At 46.5% G+C, this 19,730-nt stretch overlaps 1 protein-coding gene across 3 annotated transcripts in view; it reads right to left on the reverse strand.

Moving 5' to 3' along the window:
• Positions 1-266: 266 nt before the first annotated feature.
• SH3KBP1 (SH3 domain containing kinase binding protein 1) overlaps positions 267-19,730 on the reverse strand; it is a 189,874-nt gene continuing 170,410 nt past the window's right edge. For all 3 annotated transcript variants that reach the window (XM_054165907.1, XM_054165906.1, XM_054165905.1), the window contains 5 exons: positions 7,614-7,723; positions 6,204-6,329; positions 3,658-3,929; positions 1,887-1,950; positions 267-934 (listed from right to left, as the gene is read on the reverse strand). In XM_054165907.1, the coding sequence (XP_054021882.1) occupies positions 893-934; positions 1,887-1,950; positions 3,658-3,929; positions 6,204-6,329; positions 7,614-7,723 (614 nt within the window). In that variant the 3' untranslated portion in view covers positions 267-892. The remainder of the gene's footprint in view (positions 935-1,886; positions 1,951-3,657; positions 3,930-6,203; positions 6,330-7,613; positions 7,724-19,730) is intronic.

Below are 19,730 nucleotides of genomic sequence, written 5' to 3' on the forward strand. Positions count from 1 at the left end.
CTCAGCTGTGCCCTGTTGTCCTGCCACCTCCCACCAGCCCCGGCTCTACTGACTGAGCAGCTGCAGGCTGAGAAGGTGACCTCCGCTGGACGCTGGGGATGGGATTCATTGTGGTAGCTAAGTCAGGGAGACCTGGCTTGCAACTGGCTCCAGTCAGCGTGTGGCAAAGAAAGGCACAAATCATTGCAAAGAGCAGGTTTCTGTTGGTTTGTTTCCTTCTTGTAAATACATTACTGTACACAACCTAAAATTGAAGTTGTAGAGAGGGTTGGGGGGGGACACACACACATAAAATTGCATATTTAACAGAACTTAAAACCTTAACTACAACAAAAAGATGTAGGCTGTTCTATCTGGAAGCAAAAATAAACCCCTCCAGCCCCCAACATTAACATTCATTCCTGGCTATAATGCAGTACAAAGAGTTGAAAACCTGGTGACAAAAGACAATTAAAAAAAAAACCCAAACCCCAACAAAATCAAAAAGTCAAAATCATAAAAGCCTGTAAACAGAGAATCTGAAATACACTTTATTCATGGAAAAATATCATCAAAATAGTACCACTATGGACTAAACTGCCTGAGTTTTCATTTCATTTCACCTAGGAGCTTGAAGTAGAGAAGCCTTTAGCACAAGAAGATTGATTTCAGTCACAACCCAGTGCTGCACAGCACTGCTTTAGGTGGAAATTTTGTCCTTGGTGGTGGTATTTTTGTTGTGCTATCAAAAAAAACCCAAGAAAAGAAAGAAACAGACTGTTGTGCTAATCCTTCAGAGAAAAAGGGACCTTGAGGCAATTGTTAAATCATTTGGCACAAAGTTGTTTTGGCTGGGGCATAAATTTCGAGTCTCAGTCACGGAGAATAATGCAACATTCCACCTTGCAAGTGTTCACTTTGATTGAAGAGCTTTCTTTATGTCATTCACTTCCATCTGAAAACAAACAAACAAACTAACTTACAGATTTGTGATGGAAAGAGATGCAGTTGGTGCCACTTGAAAAGCACAGCTTCCTCCTCCTTCACAGGTACTCAGTGCAGGTTCTACACTACTCTGATTTCCACAGGTTTCCCAAGATGAGGTGACCTCATCTGCAGAAGGTGACCACTCCTGGCTTCCTCCTCACAGAGCTTGCTAAAGGAACGGTGGTTGCATCCCACACCCATCATGCCTGTGTGCAAGCACCATAAGGGCTCTGATGGATCTACAGCTGTGTGGCAAAAGGACCTGGCTGAAATCATCAACCCTATTTGGACAGTTGGCTCCTCTGACAGACACTGGGAGCCCTGAGGCTCTGGTATTAGATCCATTCACACACAGCAGCAGTGCTCAGCTGTGCCAGATCAGCAAGGAAAGCACATCACCAAGGAAACCTGGAGCACTGCATCCAGCTCTGGAGCCCTCCAGCACAGGAGAGGTGGCCCAGGTGAACCTCATGAGGTTCAACAGGACCAAGTGCAGAGTCCCAACACCTGGGTCAGAACAATCCTCACTATCAATCCAGGCTGGAGAATGAGGTGATAGAAGGCAGGCCTTCAGAAAAGGGCTTGGGGTGCTGGTGGCTCAATACCCCTAAGTCTCTTTCTCCAGAGCTACTCAATGCACCTGCATCCAGCCTGGATTTGTGCCTTGGGGCTGGCCCGACCCAGGTGCAGGACCCTGCACTTTGACTTGTTGAAGCTGATGCAGCTAGCACTGGCCCACTTCTCATCCATGCCACAGAGTGGCCACAACGTGAAGTGCACAGGGCTATCCCTGCTATATCCCTACATTAGCAGGCTTTATTCACTGGAACCTAAGTGTCCTTGCAAAGTTTTATGTCCCATCCCTGAGGCTGCATCAAACCTGCCAGTGCTTCCATTAACATCAGAAAGAACTGGAGTACCTGCAATCGTAGACGGATCTTCTTCTCTTCATCCAGCTCAGACAGCAGCTGTTTGATCTCTTTTCTGTTAGAAGAATAATTAAAACAAAAGGGTTGGAATGGGAGTGGTTTAACAGCAAACTACAAAAGATGACTTCTGGAATATTTTCCTTGCTTCACTGGTTCTCGTTCTTCTTCTGAACAACTAAGGTCACTCTTGCTCTTGCAGACTCTGGGCCATACTGCAGAGAAGGCTGCTCTCAGGTCCCCCTGGAGCCTTCTCTTCTCCAGGCTGAACTCCCCCAGCTCCCTCAGCCCGTCCTTGTAGCAGAGGTGCTCCAGCCCCCTGATCATCTTTGAGGCCTTCCTCTGGACCTGCTCCATCAGGTCCATGTCCTCCCCATACTGAGGGCTCTAGAGCTGGACACATTACTCCAGGTGAGGTCTCACCAGAGCAGAATAACGTGTCAGAATCACCTCTCTGGATCTGTTGGCAGGACTGCTTTTGATGAAGCCCAGGAGGTAGATTTACTGTTGGTGGGTTCTGGAAGTGGCAACACAAACCCTGCCCATGCTATCACTAACTTAAAAATTACTTAAAAGTAGCTTCTGCCAGCAATACAATGTAACCTCCAACTTTGCTTATTAGACTTAATGATGCCAAACATAGATTTGCTGTCACCATTCTTTGTTGGGAAGGTGAACAGGGTCTGCTACAAGGAGCAGACACCTCCTCATGGTCCCACTGAGTAATCTCACCTTAAGACAGAAACCAGTAGGTAGAAGCAGCCCTTTGCAAGAAAGGTTGGGGAGACCAGAGGAGTAGGGGTCAGCCTAAGAGGTGAAGCTGTGGGACTCAGTGGCTAGATCCAGCATGAGCTCCTGCACCTTCTCCCAACCTGCTCCACCACAGGCTCTGCACACTGCTTCCCTTTCCTTCTTCCTGCCTGGGCTACACAAAACTGGCAATGTAAGTGAAGGTTTAGCTTCTAAAACATCAAATATTCTCAGGAATAGCAAAAGCCTACAATGCCAGTCCCAGCTTCCTCCTAAGAAACAAAGAACTTAAAGACAGAACAAGAGGACACAGTCTCAAGCTGTGCCAGGGGAGATTTAGGCTGAATGTGAGGAAGAAATTCTTCACAGAAAGAGAGATGGGACACTGGACTTTGGGAATGAGCCAGGGAGGTTGTGGAGTCACCATCACTGGAAGTGTTTAAGAAGAGCCTGGATGAGGCACTTGGTGCCATGGTTTAGTTGATGAGATGGTGTTGGGTGATAGGTTCAACTTGATGATCTTGAAGGTCTTTTCCAGCCTGGTTAATTCTGTATCAATTAAATTCTGTACAATAGAGATGCCCAGCACATAGATAGTAGGATTCAGGGCTGTAAACACAAAGGTCTTCAAATGCCTTCATCTCAATTCAATTACTTTGTGTGTAGTATGAGGTTCCTGGGAGTCAAAGGAACCTGTAGTGGTTTGCACAACACGCACATCCCTTAGTAAGATGAATTCCCAGATAGTTATTGGCAAATAAAACAATTGGCGAGCCTTATGGCTTGGAACTTAACTTTTTTCAATGCCCCATAAACATCTGCTTACAACACAGGAAAAAAAACCCCATGGGTAGTGCCAATATTTTCTCCTGAGTTTCTCATCCCTGAACATGTTCTGGCAGACAAAGATCACTCAGAAACACAAACTGTACATGCAGGCAGCTCAAGAAGGAAACTGCCAGCAGGATGCACGAAGGGCTGCATCCCACCTCCACCTGTGATTTGCAGTACTTACTTTTGCTGGTCTTTCATGGTTTCAATGATGGTTCTTAGCTCCTTAATTTGTGTTCTCAGCTCCTCCAGGGCAGTCTGACCTTGGATCAAGTGCTCAGTCTTTGGCTTTCCTTCAGTACCAAACAGGGATGGGGAGTTTGACCTGTGGCCTGTTGTTCCCATAGCAATTGAGTGAAATCCAGGTGACGGTGAGGGGGACAGCGATGGCTGCACATTACTGCCACTAGCCAAACCTCCTGGTTTTGTAGGCAAGGAAGTTTTATTATCAGACACCTGCAACAAAAAGAACAGGATTTAACATCTGGAGAAAGCTTGATGGATATCAGACCTCTAATACACATAAAGTTATCTTGGTGCTCTTCAGTAATGCTCAAAGTCCACAGTCAAGCATGGACAGGTTTGGGACAAAGCAGGACAGTTAGCTGTGATCTTGTGCACATCAGAGAGGGTCTGGTTGGATGCAGATATTGAGACAGTTTCACTATGACCTTCCACAGTTGTCACAAACAAGCAGCAACAACTTTTGCCAAGCAGTAAAACAAACCAGGGGAAAATGTTCAGTGTTTCTCTCACATCCACCGACATCTCCTGCACTCTGCAAAACTGGCTGGCCAAAAATCTTCAACACCCAACGTGGCTTTTTTGTTTTCATTAGAAAATACCCTTCATGGTGCCCTTAAGTGTTTCAAAACCAGCAAAATATCCCTTAGTTTTTCTTGCTGCATGATAAAGCAAAACATGGCAGGGTATTAAAAAGAAATAAATGTACTGCAGCACCCTCTACTAGCTGAAGCTTCTGGACCTGGACAAGCTTGGAGAGCTAGGCCCAGGTGAACCTCATAAGGTTCAACAAGACCAAATACAGGGTTCTGAACCTCATTATACAGGCTGTGGGATGAGGTGATAGAAAGCAGCCCTGTGGAAAAGGACTTGGGGGGTTTGGTGGGTGAGAAGCTGGACATGAGCCAACAGTGTGAGCTTGCAGCCCAGAAGGCAAATGGCAGCCTGGGCTGTATCAAAAGATGTGTTGCCAGCAGATCCAGAGAGGTGATTCTGCCACTTTGCTCTGCTCTGGTGAGACCTCACCTGGAGTACTGCATCCAGCTCTGGGACCCTCAACACAGAACCTGATGGAGTAGGTCCAGAGAAGGGCCACACAGATAATCAGGGGTCTGGAGCACCTCTGCTGTGAGCACAGGCTGAGGGAGCTGCGGGTGTTCAGCATGGAGAAGAGAAGGCTCCAGGGGGACCTTCAAGTAGCCTTCCAGTACTTGAAGAAGAGACTACAAGAAAGCCAGGAAGAGACTTTTTCCAAGGGCTTGTAGTGCTGGGATGAGAGGGGATGGATTGGAGCTTGAGAAGGACAGATTTAATCTGGAGATGAGGAAGAAATTCCTTCCCATGAGGGTGGTGAGACACTGGAACAGGTTGCCCATGGAAGGCCATGGAGGTGTTTAAGGCCAGGCTGGATGAGGGCTTGATTGACCTGGTCTAGTGGAAGGTGTCCCTGCCCATGGAAGGGGGATTGGAACCAGACAATCTTCAAGGTCCCTTCCAACCCAAACCATTCTATGATTCTATGAAAAGAGACATCAGGCTGAGTTCAAACACAAAGCAAGTGAGCAAGGCACGACTAGAGTCACCCACACCAAACACCTTCACCCAGATCTTAACTGCCTATCAACATTACAGCCTCAAGCAGCTACTTCCTCACAGCAGTATCCTTGTTTTACAGGAACACCTTCTCCATCAGGGGCACAGCAGCAGGTAATTCAGGTTTGTTGGCCCAGGAGTGCTCCTAATGCAAGTGCTCCCAGAAGAGGGAGCTACATAGCAAAACATTGGCCTTGTGTCTCTGGCACACAAGAGCACGACTTCAGCTTCAAATACTTTTGTTGTACCATGAAGACGTAATGCTTGCATTATTGTAGGTATCCTCATGGACTAAGAGTGCTCCAGTCTCTAAAGCCTGACCTACACACTCCTCCTGTAATGCCTGATTATCCTTACTTTTTGACCAATCTAGAGTAAGAATGGCAAAACAGGCTGAGCTGGGGCTGTTCAGCATGGAGAAGAGAAGGCTCTGGGGAGACCTTAGTACCTCAAAAGGGCCTACAAGAAAGCCAGGAAGGGGCTTTTTATAAGGGCTGTTAGTGATAGGATGAGAGGGAATGGTTTGCTTGAGGAGGACAGATTTAGACTGGAGAGTAGGAAGAAATTCTTTCCAGTGAGGGTGGGGAGACACTCAAACAGGTTGCCCAGGGAGGCTGTGGATGCCTCCTCCCAGGAGGTGTTCAAGGCCAGGCCAGGAGGCCTTGAGCAGCTCAGTCTAGCTGAGAAGCATCCCTGGCCACATGGGGTGGGGAGGCTGGAGCAGATGATCTGAGGTCCCTTCCAACCTGAGCCATTTTAGAAGGTACAGCTTCTTTAGAGGGATAGTTCCCAGGTGACCACTGTATTAAATTTTGGAAGTAAATATTTGAATCCTGTTTTGGAACTGAAGATGGACATGGCAAGGTTAAAGCAGAGGCATCCCACTTAACTTACTTGTGATATTGTAACAGTTCTTGGTTTCCTTGATGCTTCAATAGCTTTGTGAGTAACAGAAAGGTGTTCCTCCTTCTCATCTTCAGGACTCGGTGAGTCAAAGAAGTCAGGGCTAGAAGGGGATGACTATGTAGAGACAAACACACAGACCACAAGAGAGGGGAAAGAAAAAGCAGCATTAGAAAGCAGCTATTTTCATGGCACAAGAATTTACCAAAGGCAGAAGAAAAAAGCATTTATGTGATGACTTTTTCAACGTTAACAATGCTTAGAATCAGGACCCTGCCTCTCCTTTCTGACACCTTCAAGGCTTTCAAAGCTTTGATGAGATAAGAGATCGTTAAGAGTTGAAGTCAACATGCATTTACATCTTTACATTCATTCATCCCAAGATGAAATCCCCCTCCTGCCTGCACAGAGAGCTGTATCCTGCTTGACTCAGCTGCTGAGCACCGTGCTGGGGGGATGCCAGCCCTGCCACCTGGGCAGCTCTGCCATGGCTGTGCTCACTGCTGCTCTTCAGAGGACAGATGCTGCTGCCTGTGCACGCTGCTGCCACTGCGGGGCTGCCTTCTGCACAGCCTCTCTGTAAAGGTGCAGGCTGGGAAGGTTCTTTCCACACCTCATTCTGTTCCCCATAAATGTGACAGGGGAAGAAAAATCTTTTAACCTGTCTTCTATGTTGCTAAACTTAAGCACAGGGTCAATTTTGAAAGCTTTCTCTTTTTTGTGTGTGTTCTGTGAATTTCCCAGTCATTGGGTTGCTTTTCCTCTCTTCTGCTTTTCTTCATCAGCATCAGCATGGATAACCAGCAGTGGTTGCTCTCCTTCTGACACTCCAGAATGCAAAAAAGCATGGGAATGAATAAACCACAGACTCCACTGAAAAATCTAAGCATTGGTTTCCAAAGTGTGATTTGTGAGACCAAGTTGTCAGAAGATGTATGTCAGAGAGTGAAACTGGCATCACCAATTTACAGCTGGGATCTTAATGAGAAGGAGAGCTACTGAAGGCTGAAATTTGTCCCCAGGTCTGCTAAATGTCCTGGTAGGAACCAAGGGAGATGTTCCTTTTGGGAAACACTTCCAAAATCCTTAATGCTTAGCACAAATGACTTTATTCCAAAGATTTTTAGAAAGGATTTTTCTGGCCTAAGTCTTCTCTGGCAAGGAATGTTTTCCAGCACCCAAATACGGGAATACAAATCTTATAAGGGAGGGAATGACTTAACCAGCAGTATTCAAACCACTGGCAGCCTTTTGACGCTCATTATCCTGAGCTGTGCCTCTCTGGAGGTGTGAAGGAATGGCTCTCTAACTGGAGTAAAAATATCAGGGAACACAAATAGGAGGGGGAGGAAAAAAATGGAGGGAAAAAGTACTTTGAGAAGAAAAGGAAAATGAACTTACAGACGTGAAAGACTGGGAGGGTGGTCGCCTGCCAGTGGCTTTTGGTCTGGTTGTAGTTGGATGATTAAGCTTCTCAGCAATTGGTACTACAGAGTCAAAACCTTCCAAGTCTTCAAAATAAAACAAAAGAATTGATTTGTTTTCCTGACAATTGTCCTTCAAGGGAAAGAATCACATTTTTTACCTCTAATTTCAAAGAAAGCAAACCCTGCTTTCCCCATTGTGTCACAGTGTTCTGCACATGTTTAGCCACCATAGAATCAGAACTGTTAGGGTTGGAAGGGATCTCAAGGATCAGCCAGTTCCAACTCCCCTGCCATGGGCAGGGACATCTCACACTAGATCAGGTTGCTCACAGCCACATCCAGCCTGGCCTTCAAAACCTCCAGGGATGAGGTACACTGGGCAACCTGTGCCAGTGTCTCACCACCCTCACGGGGAACAGCTTCTTCCTAACATCCAATCTGAATCTACCCATTTCTAGTTTTTTTCCATTCCCCCCAGTCCTATCACCATAGGTGAGAAGAACATCTCCTCCCTCCCTCCAGTAGTGCAGAGGTGATGCTAAGTGACCACTTCAACAAGATCCTGCTGCTGTAACAGAGCCCAGGAAAACAAGTTGTGCTTGAATGCAGTACTGAGTGTCTGCACAGTGTGTGAAACGCAGTGGGGAAGTGTTTCCTGAAGCCAGCCATGTGGGAGCCTGTTTACATCAACACAATGCGGAGGCTGAAGGAACACCGCAGCTCATGACTGCAGGCCTGGAGCAAAGGGCTTAGCACTACTCATCTATTTTTATGGCTTATCTCAGTTTCACTCACTGTCACTTCCAAAGGCTCTACTGCCTCTGTTAAGCAGAGATGAGTCAGAAAACATGAGAGGTGCTTTAGCCAAGATAAATTCTGCATAATTGCTTTCAGACATGAATCAAATGCTGGGATGCTACTCAGTCAGAGTCTGGTTTTCATTGCAAACACCTAGGAAGAAAGAGCTTTCAAGTGCATAGTTATGTATATGCTGGGCACTTCATTTCGTGGTCTACTGTAGGTGGTCCTGCTCTGGCAGGGGGCTTGGACTGGATGATCTTTTGAGATCCCTTCCAACCCCTAACATTCTGTGACTTTCAGAACTGTTACTGAGCAAAGAATCTCTGAAGATTCACCACAACCATAGCACAAAATTACACAATGGAAAACTCAATCAATTAATGGGGCTGTGCAACAAATTAAGTGCACTGAAAGACACTTCAACTGATTCCTAATAGTCCTGCTTTGGCAGCTAGAAAGCAAATGGGATCAGAAGTCCCTTATTCAGCAACATTCTTCCATCCCTAGGAGATAAAAAAAGAAGGAGAAAAAAAAGAGATCTCTTTCATTATCCCTGAAATAGCCTGAGGTTATTCACCTCCAAATACTACTCTATTTTTGGAGCAACTCCTTCTATATATAACCAGTGACACTCTGTCCTCTGTCAGCTTGCTCTTTTATTGACTGCTGCAACCTCTGTCCAAAGGTGGGTCACACAAATCTATCAATGGGAATCTGGGAATGCAAAGCCTCAGCTGTAGCCAGCATGCCAGGTGAGGCTAAAATAGATGTACCCAACACATCAGGTGAGGCTAAAATGCTTTTGAAACAATGAGCTAACATGAGCAGACTACAAAAAACCTATTTGGAGTCCTACAGAACTCAGGAGAGGAGAAATGGAAGGAAAATATGTTTTCTGGGGAAAACAAAAGGAGAAGGAGGAGGAGAGGGAAGGAGGAGGAGAGGGAAGGAGGAGGAGAGGGAAGGAGGAGGAGAGGGAAGGAGGAGGAGAGGGAAGGAGGAGGAGAGGGAAGGAGGAGGAGAGGGAAGGAGGAGGAGAGGGAAGGAGGAGGAGAGGGAAGGAGGAGGAGAGGGAAGGAGGAGGAGAGGGAAGGAGGAGGAGAGGGAAGGAGGAGGAGAGGGAAGGAGGAGGAGAGGGAAGGAGGAGGAGAGGGAAGGAGGAGGAGAGGGAAGGAGGAGGAGAGGGAAGGAGGAGGAGAGGGAAGGAGGAGGAGAGGGAAGGAGGAGGAGAGGGAAAGCAAGGCAAATGTCAGAGCTGTTTCCCAGTAATTTCCAGTTTGATGCTGACCCATGAATTAAATGACTTTCTTCAGATCCCACAGTCAGGTGTTTTAATACAATGTCTTAATTTTCACCACTTGCACAGCAAGAATATGTTGCCAACCAAAATCTCTGCTTATCTTTAAAGCTGTGAAGCTCACAAGCACAAAGGGAGGCTGATGCAGTCCTTCTCCCAGCCACTCTTTCCCACCTAACTGCTTTTACTAGTTGTTGTTCACTGGGGTCGTTTTAATCCAGCTCATGTTCCAGCAACAAGTGCTCAGCCACACAAACACTCATGCTGAAGGCAGGATCAGTAGCAGCACCAGAGGCCTGAAACAAATTGCTAAAACTGATAGGAAGAATAATCTACTACGTTGGGGGGGCAGCCAAATGCATGAAGTAATCCTGCAGCACAGCAAGGGTCCAGTGCATGGCTTCCCTCTCTGCTTCCATACTAAGCACCACTCTTCCTTTCTTTGGTCCTGCAAAAGGTAAGTATCTCCATTTGCATCCTGGGCTGTTTCCAAAGCAGTGTGGCCAGCAGATCCAGAAAGGTGATTCTGCCACTTTGCTCTGCCCTGGTGAGACCTCACCTGGAGTGCTGCATGCAGCTCCGGGAACCTCAACACAGAACCTGATGGAGTGGGTCCAGAGAAAGGCCACAAAGGTGGTCATGGGGCTGGAGCACCTCTGCTATGTGCACAGGCTGAGGAAGCTGGGCTTGTTCAGCCTGGAGAAGAGAAGACTCCAGGGAGCCCAAAGAGCAGCCTTCCAGTACTTGAAAGGGCTACAAAAAGGCTGCAGAGGGACTGTTTGCAAAGGCCTGCAGGGACAGGACCAGGGGCAGTGGTTTGAAATCAGAGCAGAGCAGAGCAAAGAAGATTTAGACTGGATGTGAGGAACAAGTTCTGCACCATGAGGGTGGTGGAACACTGCAACAGGTTGCCAGGGAGGTGGTTTAGGCACCATCTCTGCAGGTATTCAAAGTCAGGCTGGACAAGGCTGTGAGCAACCTGATCTAGTGGAGGATGTCCTTGCTGACTGCAGGGGGGTTGCACTCCCTGACCTTTGGAGGTCCTTTCCAACCCCAACCATTCTATCTGTAATTCTATGGTTAATATGGAAAATGACCAATGACAAGAGTGAAGGCATTAACTCAATGTGTTTCTTTGACTTAAATAATCTAGTAATTCCCTAGAGCTCCACATTTGAAGAGAGAAGTCAAACACATTAAAACTGGAAAATGGATATACAGAGAGTGCAGGAACTTGTGTCCTTGACCCCCATGGGCAGTTGCAGAAAAAATGTGCTCCACATATTTTTTGAAGACCATAAAATGCCAACATTTCTTGTGTAAAACTCCTGTTACTGAGAACTAGTGGGAAGCTTCCATGTTTCCCACTTCTGAGTGCATTTCTGCTGGCTAGGAAAACAAACTACCTCTACTGAATATTAAAAAGAAGAGCAGAGCAGAGGTTGGAAAGGCTCCACAGGTAGACTCTGCTGCCAAACAAGTGAAATCACAGCCCTTCAGCTGACACTATAAATGAAATTCTATTTAAGTGTAAGGGACAACACTTGCTACAATGCTAAAATAGTAAATCCATTTCCAGTAGTTCCAAATGCCCTTTATCCACCCCCCCACTGTTTATTCTCCTTATTTAGATGTGGTTCTTGCTCCCAAATCTGCTCTGCATCTAGGGTTATCACCACCTTCCATGGTCACAGAATCACAGAATGGCTCAGGTTGGAAGGGACCTCAGAGATCATCTCCAACTTCCCTGCCATGGGCAGGGACACTGCTCAACCAGACTCAGCTGCTCGAGGCCTCATCCAACCTGGCCCTGAACACCCCCAGGAAGGAGGCAGCCACAGCCTTCTTGGGCAGCATATCCCAGAGTCTCACCACTCTCACACTGAACAACTTCTTCCTGAGCTCCAGTCTAACCCTGCTCTCCCTCAGCTTCAAACCATTCCCCCTTATCCTACTGCTGGACAGCCTTATGAAAAGCCCCTCACCTCCAAGGAAAATTCCCATCCAGCACACTGTTATAACATGAGGAGCAGAACCTCTGCAGAGACCTCTGCCTTGCTACAGAATCTACTGTAGATTCTGTACTGAATTCACTCATAGAGGTGATTTGATGATTTTTTTGCTGGTGGAATGAAAGGTTTCTAGCTGTGACTGTATTATAACAACTGAGGTCACTGGATGCAGAGATTTTAATTTAGTTTGTCTTCCTGTAGCTATCAGAAACTGGGAGCTTGGCCTGCATCAGCAATAGTGTGGCCAGCAGGAGCAGGGAAGTCATTCTGCCCTGGACTCAGCATTGGTTAGGCCACCCCTTGAGTCCTGTGTCCAGTTCTGGGCTCCTCAGTTTAAGAAGGACATTGAGACACTGGAAGGTATCCAGAGAAGGGCAACAAAGCTGGGGAGGGGTCTGGAGCACAGCCCTGGGAGGAGAGGCTGAGGGAGCTGGGGTTGCTTAGCCTGGAGAAGAGGAGGCTCAGGGGAGACCTTCTTGCTCTCTACAACTCCCAGAAGGGAGGTTGTAGCCAGGTGGGGGTTGGTCTCTTCTCCCAGGCAACCAGCACCAGAACAAGAGAACACAGTCTCAAGCTGCGCCAGGGGAAGTTTAGGCTGGAGGTGAGGAGAAAGTTCTTCCCAGAAAGAGTAACTGGCCATTGGAATGTGCTGCCCAGGGAGATGGCGGAGTCCCCATCCCTGGAGGTTTCAAAAAAGGCTTGGATGTGGCACTTGGAGCCATGGTTTAGTTGTCAGGAGGTGTTAGGTATTAGGTAATAGGATGGGCTTGATGATGTCTGAGGTCTTTTCCAACCTCGTTGATTCTATGATTCCATATATGAAGCAAAATGTAAACCCCTCCTCAGCTGGACCAAATGGAATGCCACTGAAAATAAAAGCCTGGTCTGCTGTGCTCATATGGATTACCAGCAAGGCAGCAGCAGCATCCAACAGACCTGAACTCACTGCTCCAGCTTTCTCTAGGACTATTAACAGCAATCAGTAAGGAAGGTTCCATTGAACACACAGGACAGAGAGGCCACCCATCAATTAACAGTGCCACTCCCTAATTAAGAAGCAGTTGACACCTGTCCAGCAAATAAATCCATCATCATTGCTGTCTCTCTGATTGAGCTGGTAATTGAAGAAGTAATCCATGGGATGGGAAGAAAGACCTCAGAGTAATTCTAATATAGCAGTGTATAAAAATATACCTGGCAAACATGCTTCAGGAAGAAGAAAAATGGCAGCTGAGCAAGACTCATTCCCTGGTATCCTTAGGTAAGGACAAAATTCTCAGCTCATTAGACTTGTACCTACCTGGAAAATCACAGAATCACAGTATGCTGTGAGTTGGAAGGGACCTCCAGACAGCATCCAGTCCAACCCCCCCTGCCAGAGCAGGGCAGCTCACACAGGAACACACCCTGGTGGGTTTGGAATGTCTCCAGAGATGGACACTCCACAACCTCTCTGGGCAGCCTGCTCTAGGGCTCTGCCACCCTCACAGGGAAAAAGGTTTTCCCTTCTGTTCCCCTGGTACCTCCTCTGCTCCAGCTTGCATCCAGAGCCCCTTGTCCTATCATTGGACATCCCTGAGCAGATCTTGGCTCTGTGCTCCCCACACTGCCCTGCACATCTTTATCACCAGGAATGAGGGCAGCCCCTCAGGCTCCTCTGCTCCAGGCTAAGGAGTCTGGACAGCTACCTTTCCATAAGCACACAATTATCTTTTCCCATTTCAGTCCTGACTTTCCTTGCTTTAATAGCTGGATGCAGAGAGCTGCCGTAATGAGCCCTGCTAACCACTTGCCAGTGCCCTCATAAGGATTTTATTTTTAACAATTCAGAAGATGCCAAGAAAGAGCTGAAAGGTCAAGAAAACTGAGCTAGAAGAAATGGGATATGCTGTTTTCAGGCACCTCAACCTGACACACATGGGGAACGATTTAAACTCCTGGTTCCCTGCCTCTTAGTGGACTCTCTGGGGCAAGAGACCTAATTAAGTAACAGACCATTAACATATTCCATGATTCCAATATTTACAATTCACAACTATGTTTCTGGGTGATTTTGGTCCAGGGACATGCCTGAACCCATCTGGGTACAGAATACAGAATTAACCAGGTTGGAAAAGACCTTTGAGATCATTGAGTCCAACCTACCACCCAGCATCATCTAATCAACTAACCCATGGCACCAAGTGCCTCATCCAGGCTCCTCTTAAACACTTCCAGTGATGGTGACTCCACCACCTCCCTGGGCAGCACATTCCAATGGCCAATCTCTCTGTCTGTGAAGAACAACTTCTTAACATCCAGCCTAAACCTCCCCTGGTTCAGCTTGGGACTGTGTCCTCTCCTTCTGTCACAAGACAAGGTAATGCTGCTCCTTTGCTGGGCTCCATTAAATGAGCAGGGCCAGCAGCACAGAAAGAAATCCCTGCTTTAGGCAGATTTAATTCTTCATTACTGAGTCACGCTTTGTCCTCCAAGCCTGGTATTTACCAAGGTTTTCTTTCTTCCAATTTTTACTCTGTGTCTTCAGGCAAAAGAATTCTAATGTCTCACACAGCTTGTGATTTAAAGGGAAACCTGCTCCATTCTACAATCTTTTCCTGGAAATATTCTCCCATCCTTTTTTTTCCCCTAGTGTGGGCCAAATCTTATTAGATCACTTTTTCTTCCAGTCAGAGGCACAGCAATCACCTCTCCTAGAAAATATAAGCATCTTACAGCTCTGGAACAACTGCAAAGGCAGCTCAAGGAAACATGATACACTGAAGATGTTCTAATTTGTTTGCTATTGGATATTTTCAGGTTGGGTATTTTTAACCACCCTTCCATGCAAGTTAGCAGCAGCCTTGGAGGCAGGGACAGAGAAAGAATAAGGCTAATCCTGTGGATTTGGCCAGTCCTCCAAATCATAGAATCACACAATCACTAAGGCTGTAAAAGACCTTTAAGTCCATTAAGACATTGAGTCCAACCCTAACCCATCTCCCATGGCCACTAAACCATATCCTGAAGCACCACAGCTGCAGCTTCCTGAACACCTCCAGGCATGGGGACTCCACCACCTCCCTGGGCAGCCTGTTCCAACCCCTCACCACTCTCAATCAAGAATTTTTTCCTCTAACCCTCCCCTGGCACAACTCCAACTCATTGCCTCTCATCCTGTCGCTGGGTACTTGGGAGAAGAGACCAACCCCAGCCTCACTCCAACCTCCTTTCAGGCAGCTGTAGAGAGCAGTGAGGTCTCCCCTCAGCCTTCTCTTCTCCAGACTAAACAAGCCCAGCTCCCTCAGCCTGTCTTCATAGCAGAGGTGCTCCAACCCCGTGCTCTAACCCCCCCATTTTCGTGTCCCATCTCTGGACCCACTCCATCAGGTCCATGGCCTTCCTGTGGTGAGGGCTCCAGAGCTGGATGCAGTACTCCAGATGAGGTCTCATCAGATCAGAGTCACATCACTAAAATGCCTTATGGGATAATAAAAGAAACCATGGGGATTTCACATTTCAATGCTATGGTGCAAGAGCTTCTGTCACAGCACCCTCAATTTCAACTTCTGGTTTAAAAAACCCAATCTGTAATAGGCATGCATACATTAGGTGTTCTACACAATACTACTTGTACTTGTGATGCATTTTCAACTAAAGCAAAGACAGGACAGGAAAGAAATGGAAAAGAAAACAAAAAAGCCTTACCCTCATGAAATGAAGAAGAGTTACTCATGGCAAAGAGATGTAAATAGGAAAAGTTGGATGAAAGATGTGTGGAAAGGAAAGGAAAGGCATCACTGAAACAGGGAAAAAGAAAACAAGAGAAGTGAGGAGGAATGGGGAACAGTTCCTCTCAAACCCCATATTCTGCAGCTAGTTTTCCAATGTTTTTTTGTTAAGGAATGTGGACAGAAGCAAAGGCAGGAACCAGAGTAGTAACAGCTTCCCTTATATGCACAGTTAGCAGTGATCTCACTGAGCAGGACTTGCAAGCTGTAAGCAGTGCTGTATTATCACCATGAAATGCAAATGGCACAGCCCTGCAGAACTTTGCTGGTCAAATCAAGCCATGAGCTGACACCTCCAGAAACAGAACTCTGAATGTGTGCAACTGACAGCAAGGCACACACAGCACTGCATCACCTCAGCCTTGCTCCAGCACTTGTGGCTTTCCTGATGGTAAAGTTCATAGAATGGTTTAGGGTGGAAGGGATCTTAAAAGTTCATGTAGTTCCAACCCTCCTGCCATGGGCAGGGACACCTTCCACTAGAACAGGTTGCTAAATTCCTCATCCAGCCTGGCCTTGAACACCTCCAGGGAGGGGGCATCCCCAGCCTCCCTGGGCAACCTGTTCCAGTGTCTCACCACCCTCACTGGAAAAAACTTCTTCCTAATCTCCAGTCTAAGTCTCCCCTCCTCAAGCTGTAATCCATTCCCTCTTGTTCTATCCCTACGAGCCCCTGTAAAAAGGCCTTTTCTTGTAGGCCTCCTTCAGCTACTGGAAGGCTGCTCTGAGTTCTCACTGCAGCCTTCTTTTCATCATCTCAGCCCCCAAGTCCTTCTCCTCCAGACTGCTCTCCAGTCACTCCTCACCCAGCCTATATTTGTGTTTGGGATTGCCCTCACCCAGGTGTAGGACCTTGCACTTGGACTTGCTGAACTTCTTGAGGTTGGCTTGGGCCCACCTGTCCAGCTTGTCCAAGACCCTCTGGATGGATCCCTTCCCTCCAGTGTCAACCACACCACATAGCTTGGTGTCACCTGCAAACTTGCTGAGGGTGCCTCAATCCTACTGCCCATGTTGCTGACACAGGTGTCAAAGAGCACTGGTTCCAGTGCTGACCCCTGAGGGATGCCACTTGGGATGTCAGTTGGGTAAGAGTCTTGTTAAAGGTGTGGTGTTTTCTGGTCAGACAGCACCGATGCACTGTTGGAGTATTACTTAGCCAATACACAGAGAAAGGCCATTTCCCAAACAAGCAATGTTCAACACACTGAGTGGGACAATGGACTTGGACAGAACCTGGACTCCCCACTTGCCCTCTTCATATTGCATCATTGTTGATGGAATTACTGATCTGGTTGTTGCTGATCACTTTGTTGGTTTTGGGAGGTGGCATGTGGAAGGGCCCTCCACCTTCTCCTCCCTTGTCATAAACGTTTTGGTCCAATCATGATGGAGAAAAAGAACTAACTTAGAAATCCTTCAGAGGGTTTCCCCACAATGGGAAACTGCTCTCCCTCTAGCTTTAAGAGGATTTGCTTTCACAACCAAAACTCTCTCCAGTGCTTTCTCTGTCTTCAGTCTCTGCTTTGGCTGCAAGAACAAGAGCTTTAGACTGGCTGTGGGACTGAGAAAGCTACAGCCCTTACCCGGCTTAACATTGCTGGTGCTCAAGAGCCAGGAGAGAGGGGTGGTAATTTTCAGACCACAAATCACCATCAGCACTTAGTGCAATCATGGGAAAGGCCACTGATTGCTGCTTTTTCCTCTGCCCTCCCTGGCAGCTGGAAGTGCTGGTAAGTATTGTTGGGGTTAATGGAGGAATAACCAGCCCAGCAATCCGAATGGTCCTGCACCGAGCTGCTGCAAAGGCTGTTTAACTTCCATGTGCTTCAAAGGCTACTGCTGAGCCCCACTTAGTCTGCCACACAGGTCCACTCTTCTTTAAATGACTGAAAGGACATCAGATGGCTACATTTAATCAGATCTATTTTGCCTGGGAAGATGAACCTGGAAGAACCTGAGGCTGTTCTCCTCACTGAGCACATGAGACTGGGGCAGCATCAGTAATGCACACCACAGGTAAGTATTCTCAGGACTCGCCCTGACAGATCCATCAGGTTTTTGGAATACCCTGGGACAATTCCACTCTCTCATCCATCATTTTTATTAATAACTCAATTAGCCACAAGACTTCTCCAACTCATTGTCCTCCTTGTGAATAAATAAAGCATCCAACACACGTATCATAAATCTTTCCAATTGCACTGCCCCATAAACTGCCCTGAACTCCAAACCTCTCCTCATAGTGACATTAATCCACTGGGACTCGTTTTGCCTTATTAAGTTGTAATTTATTACCCTACCCTCTCTTAAAAGGCAGTTTATTTGTTTAAAACAAGCCATCCAAAGCCTCCTGAAAATTCATCTCAGTTATGATCTTTGAGCCCACTTTCACTCCACAATCGTACTTGAGTTTTGCTTGATTAAATTTCTTTTAACAAGCTGTCTAACAGACTAGAATGACAAGATTTGTCCTTGTAGATGCCATTTTGGCTTGACCCTATCATGTTATACTTGGGTATTCACACTATTTTATCCTTGGGCTCAGCAAGTTCCCCTTGTTAGTGGTACAAGAGGTCATCAGCTATACCCCTTGCAACATGTTGTCTGTGTGATTTGGTTTGTGGACTTTTATTGGTTCCATTTCTCCTGTGATGTTCCCATTCCATAAATCTATTTGGTTTATGGACTTGCATTGGTTCCTATTCTCCTGTGATGTTCCTATTCCATAAACCTATTTGGTTTCTGGACTTTCATTAGTTCCTTTTCTCCTGTGATGTTCCCATTCCACAAATCTATTTGCTTTATGGACTTACCTTGCTTCCTGTTTTCTCCTGTGATGTTCCTATTCCACAAACCTATTTGCTTTATAGACTTTCATTAGTTCCTCTTCTCCTGTCATGTTCCCATTCCACAAATCTATTTGGTTTAGGGACTTACCTTGCTTCCTATTCTCCTGTGATGTTCCCATTCCACAAACCTATTTGGTTTATGGACTTGCATTGGTTCCATTTCTCCTGTGATGTTCCCATTCCACAAACCTATTTGGTTTATGGACTTGCATTGGTTCCTATTCTCCTGTGATGTTCCCATTCCACAAACCTATTTGGTTTATGGACTTGCATTGGTTCCTATTCTCCTGTGATGTTCCCATTCCACAAACCTATTTGGTTTATGGACTTTTATTGGTTCCTAGTCTCCAGTGGAAAAAAACCACAACCAACCAACCCAACAACACCCCCCACTAAGTTCTAGAAATGAACAAAAAATATTATACATCCTATTTCCTACCTACCCTTTTATAGGTTGTTAAAGAAAAGAAGAAGAAAATGCAAACTGCTCTAAGCTTTCATCCTGATAATGATTTCAAGGAAACTAGCAGAAGGATTAAAGATGTTGTTTCCTTCCCTCAAACATGCTCTTTGCACTCACTGCTGCCTCTTTCAAGCAAGCAAAAGCTTCCATGCTTTAAAGCCAATTTGTAAATATGAGTAATACATGCTAAATGGTAGAACTTGATTGGCATTTCCAGACCATTCCCTTAGCTCACTCTCTGCATTAAAAATAGCCATGCAGTTTATCACAAGCTTCAGATTTCCCATGTTTAGCCCAAATCAAAATCTAGGGGGGAGAAAAAAAACGCACAGGGTTTGCTTCTCCTACAGAATGTTACTTTAATAAACCACAGCAACAGCAGAAGGTTAAAAACCAGGCATATGGATGCTAAAAAGCTCCTAAACCTCTGTGAAAGCAATTGAGCATTTTTGTTGTTACATTGCCATTCAAATCAATCCTTAATTCAGAGCTCTGCTTTCAGGCCTGAAGGAAAGGCACATTTAGCTGTTGAATATATATTCATTTATAGAAATGTTTTACAACTAAGCCACAGCAAACCAACATTGACTGCTGGCAGTGAAAGACAGCAAGGCTCACAGGTTCAGGCTGCCCCGGCTCTGCCTTTTACACAAACAGGGCACAGCTGCGACTGCGGCACAGAGCGACAGCAGCAGCTGTCCCTGGCATATTTGTAAGTAGAGGTAGAAGATGGCTGTCATGACTTGTGCTTACAGAACCCTGGAACAAGAGGCAGAGCACCTTGCTTTCCAAGTGCCACTTCACTGCAGCACCCACCCCAGCAAACATCTCTGCTGCACTGCGAAACGTGGGAATGCAGAAAGGTGAGGGAAGACAGGAAAACAACCTCTCATTAC

Source organism: Dryobates pubescens, chromosome 12 (assembly GCF_014839835.1).
Source record: "Dryobates pubescens isolate bDryPub1 chromosome 12, bDryPub1.pri, whole genome shotgun sequence".
Classification (NCBI taxonomy): domain Eukaryota; kingdom Metazoa; phylum Chordata; class Aves; order Piciformes; family Picidae; genus Dryobates; species Dryobates pubescens.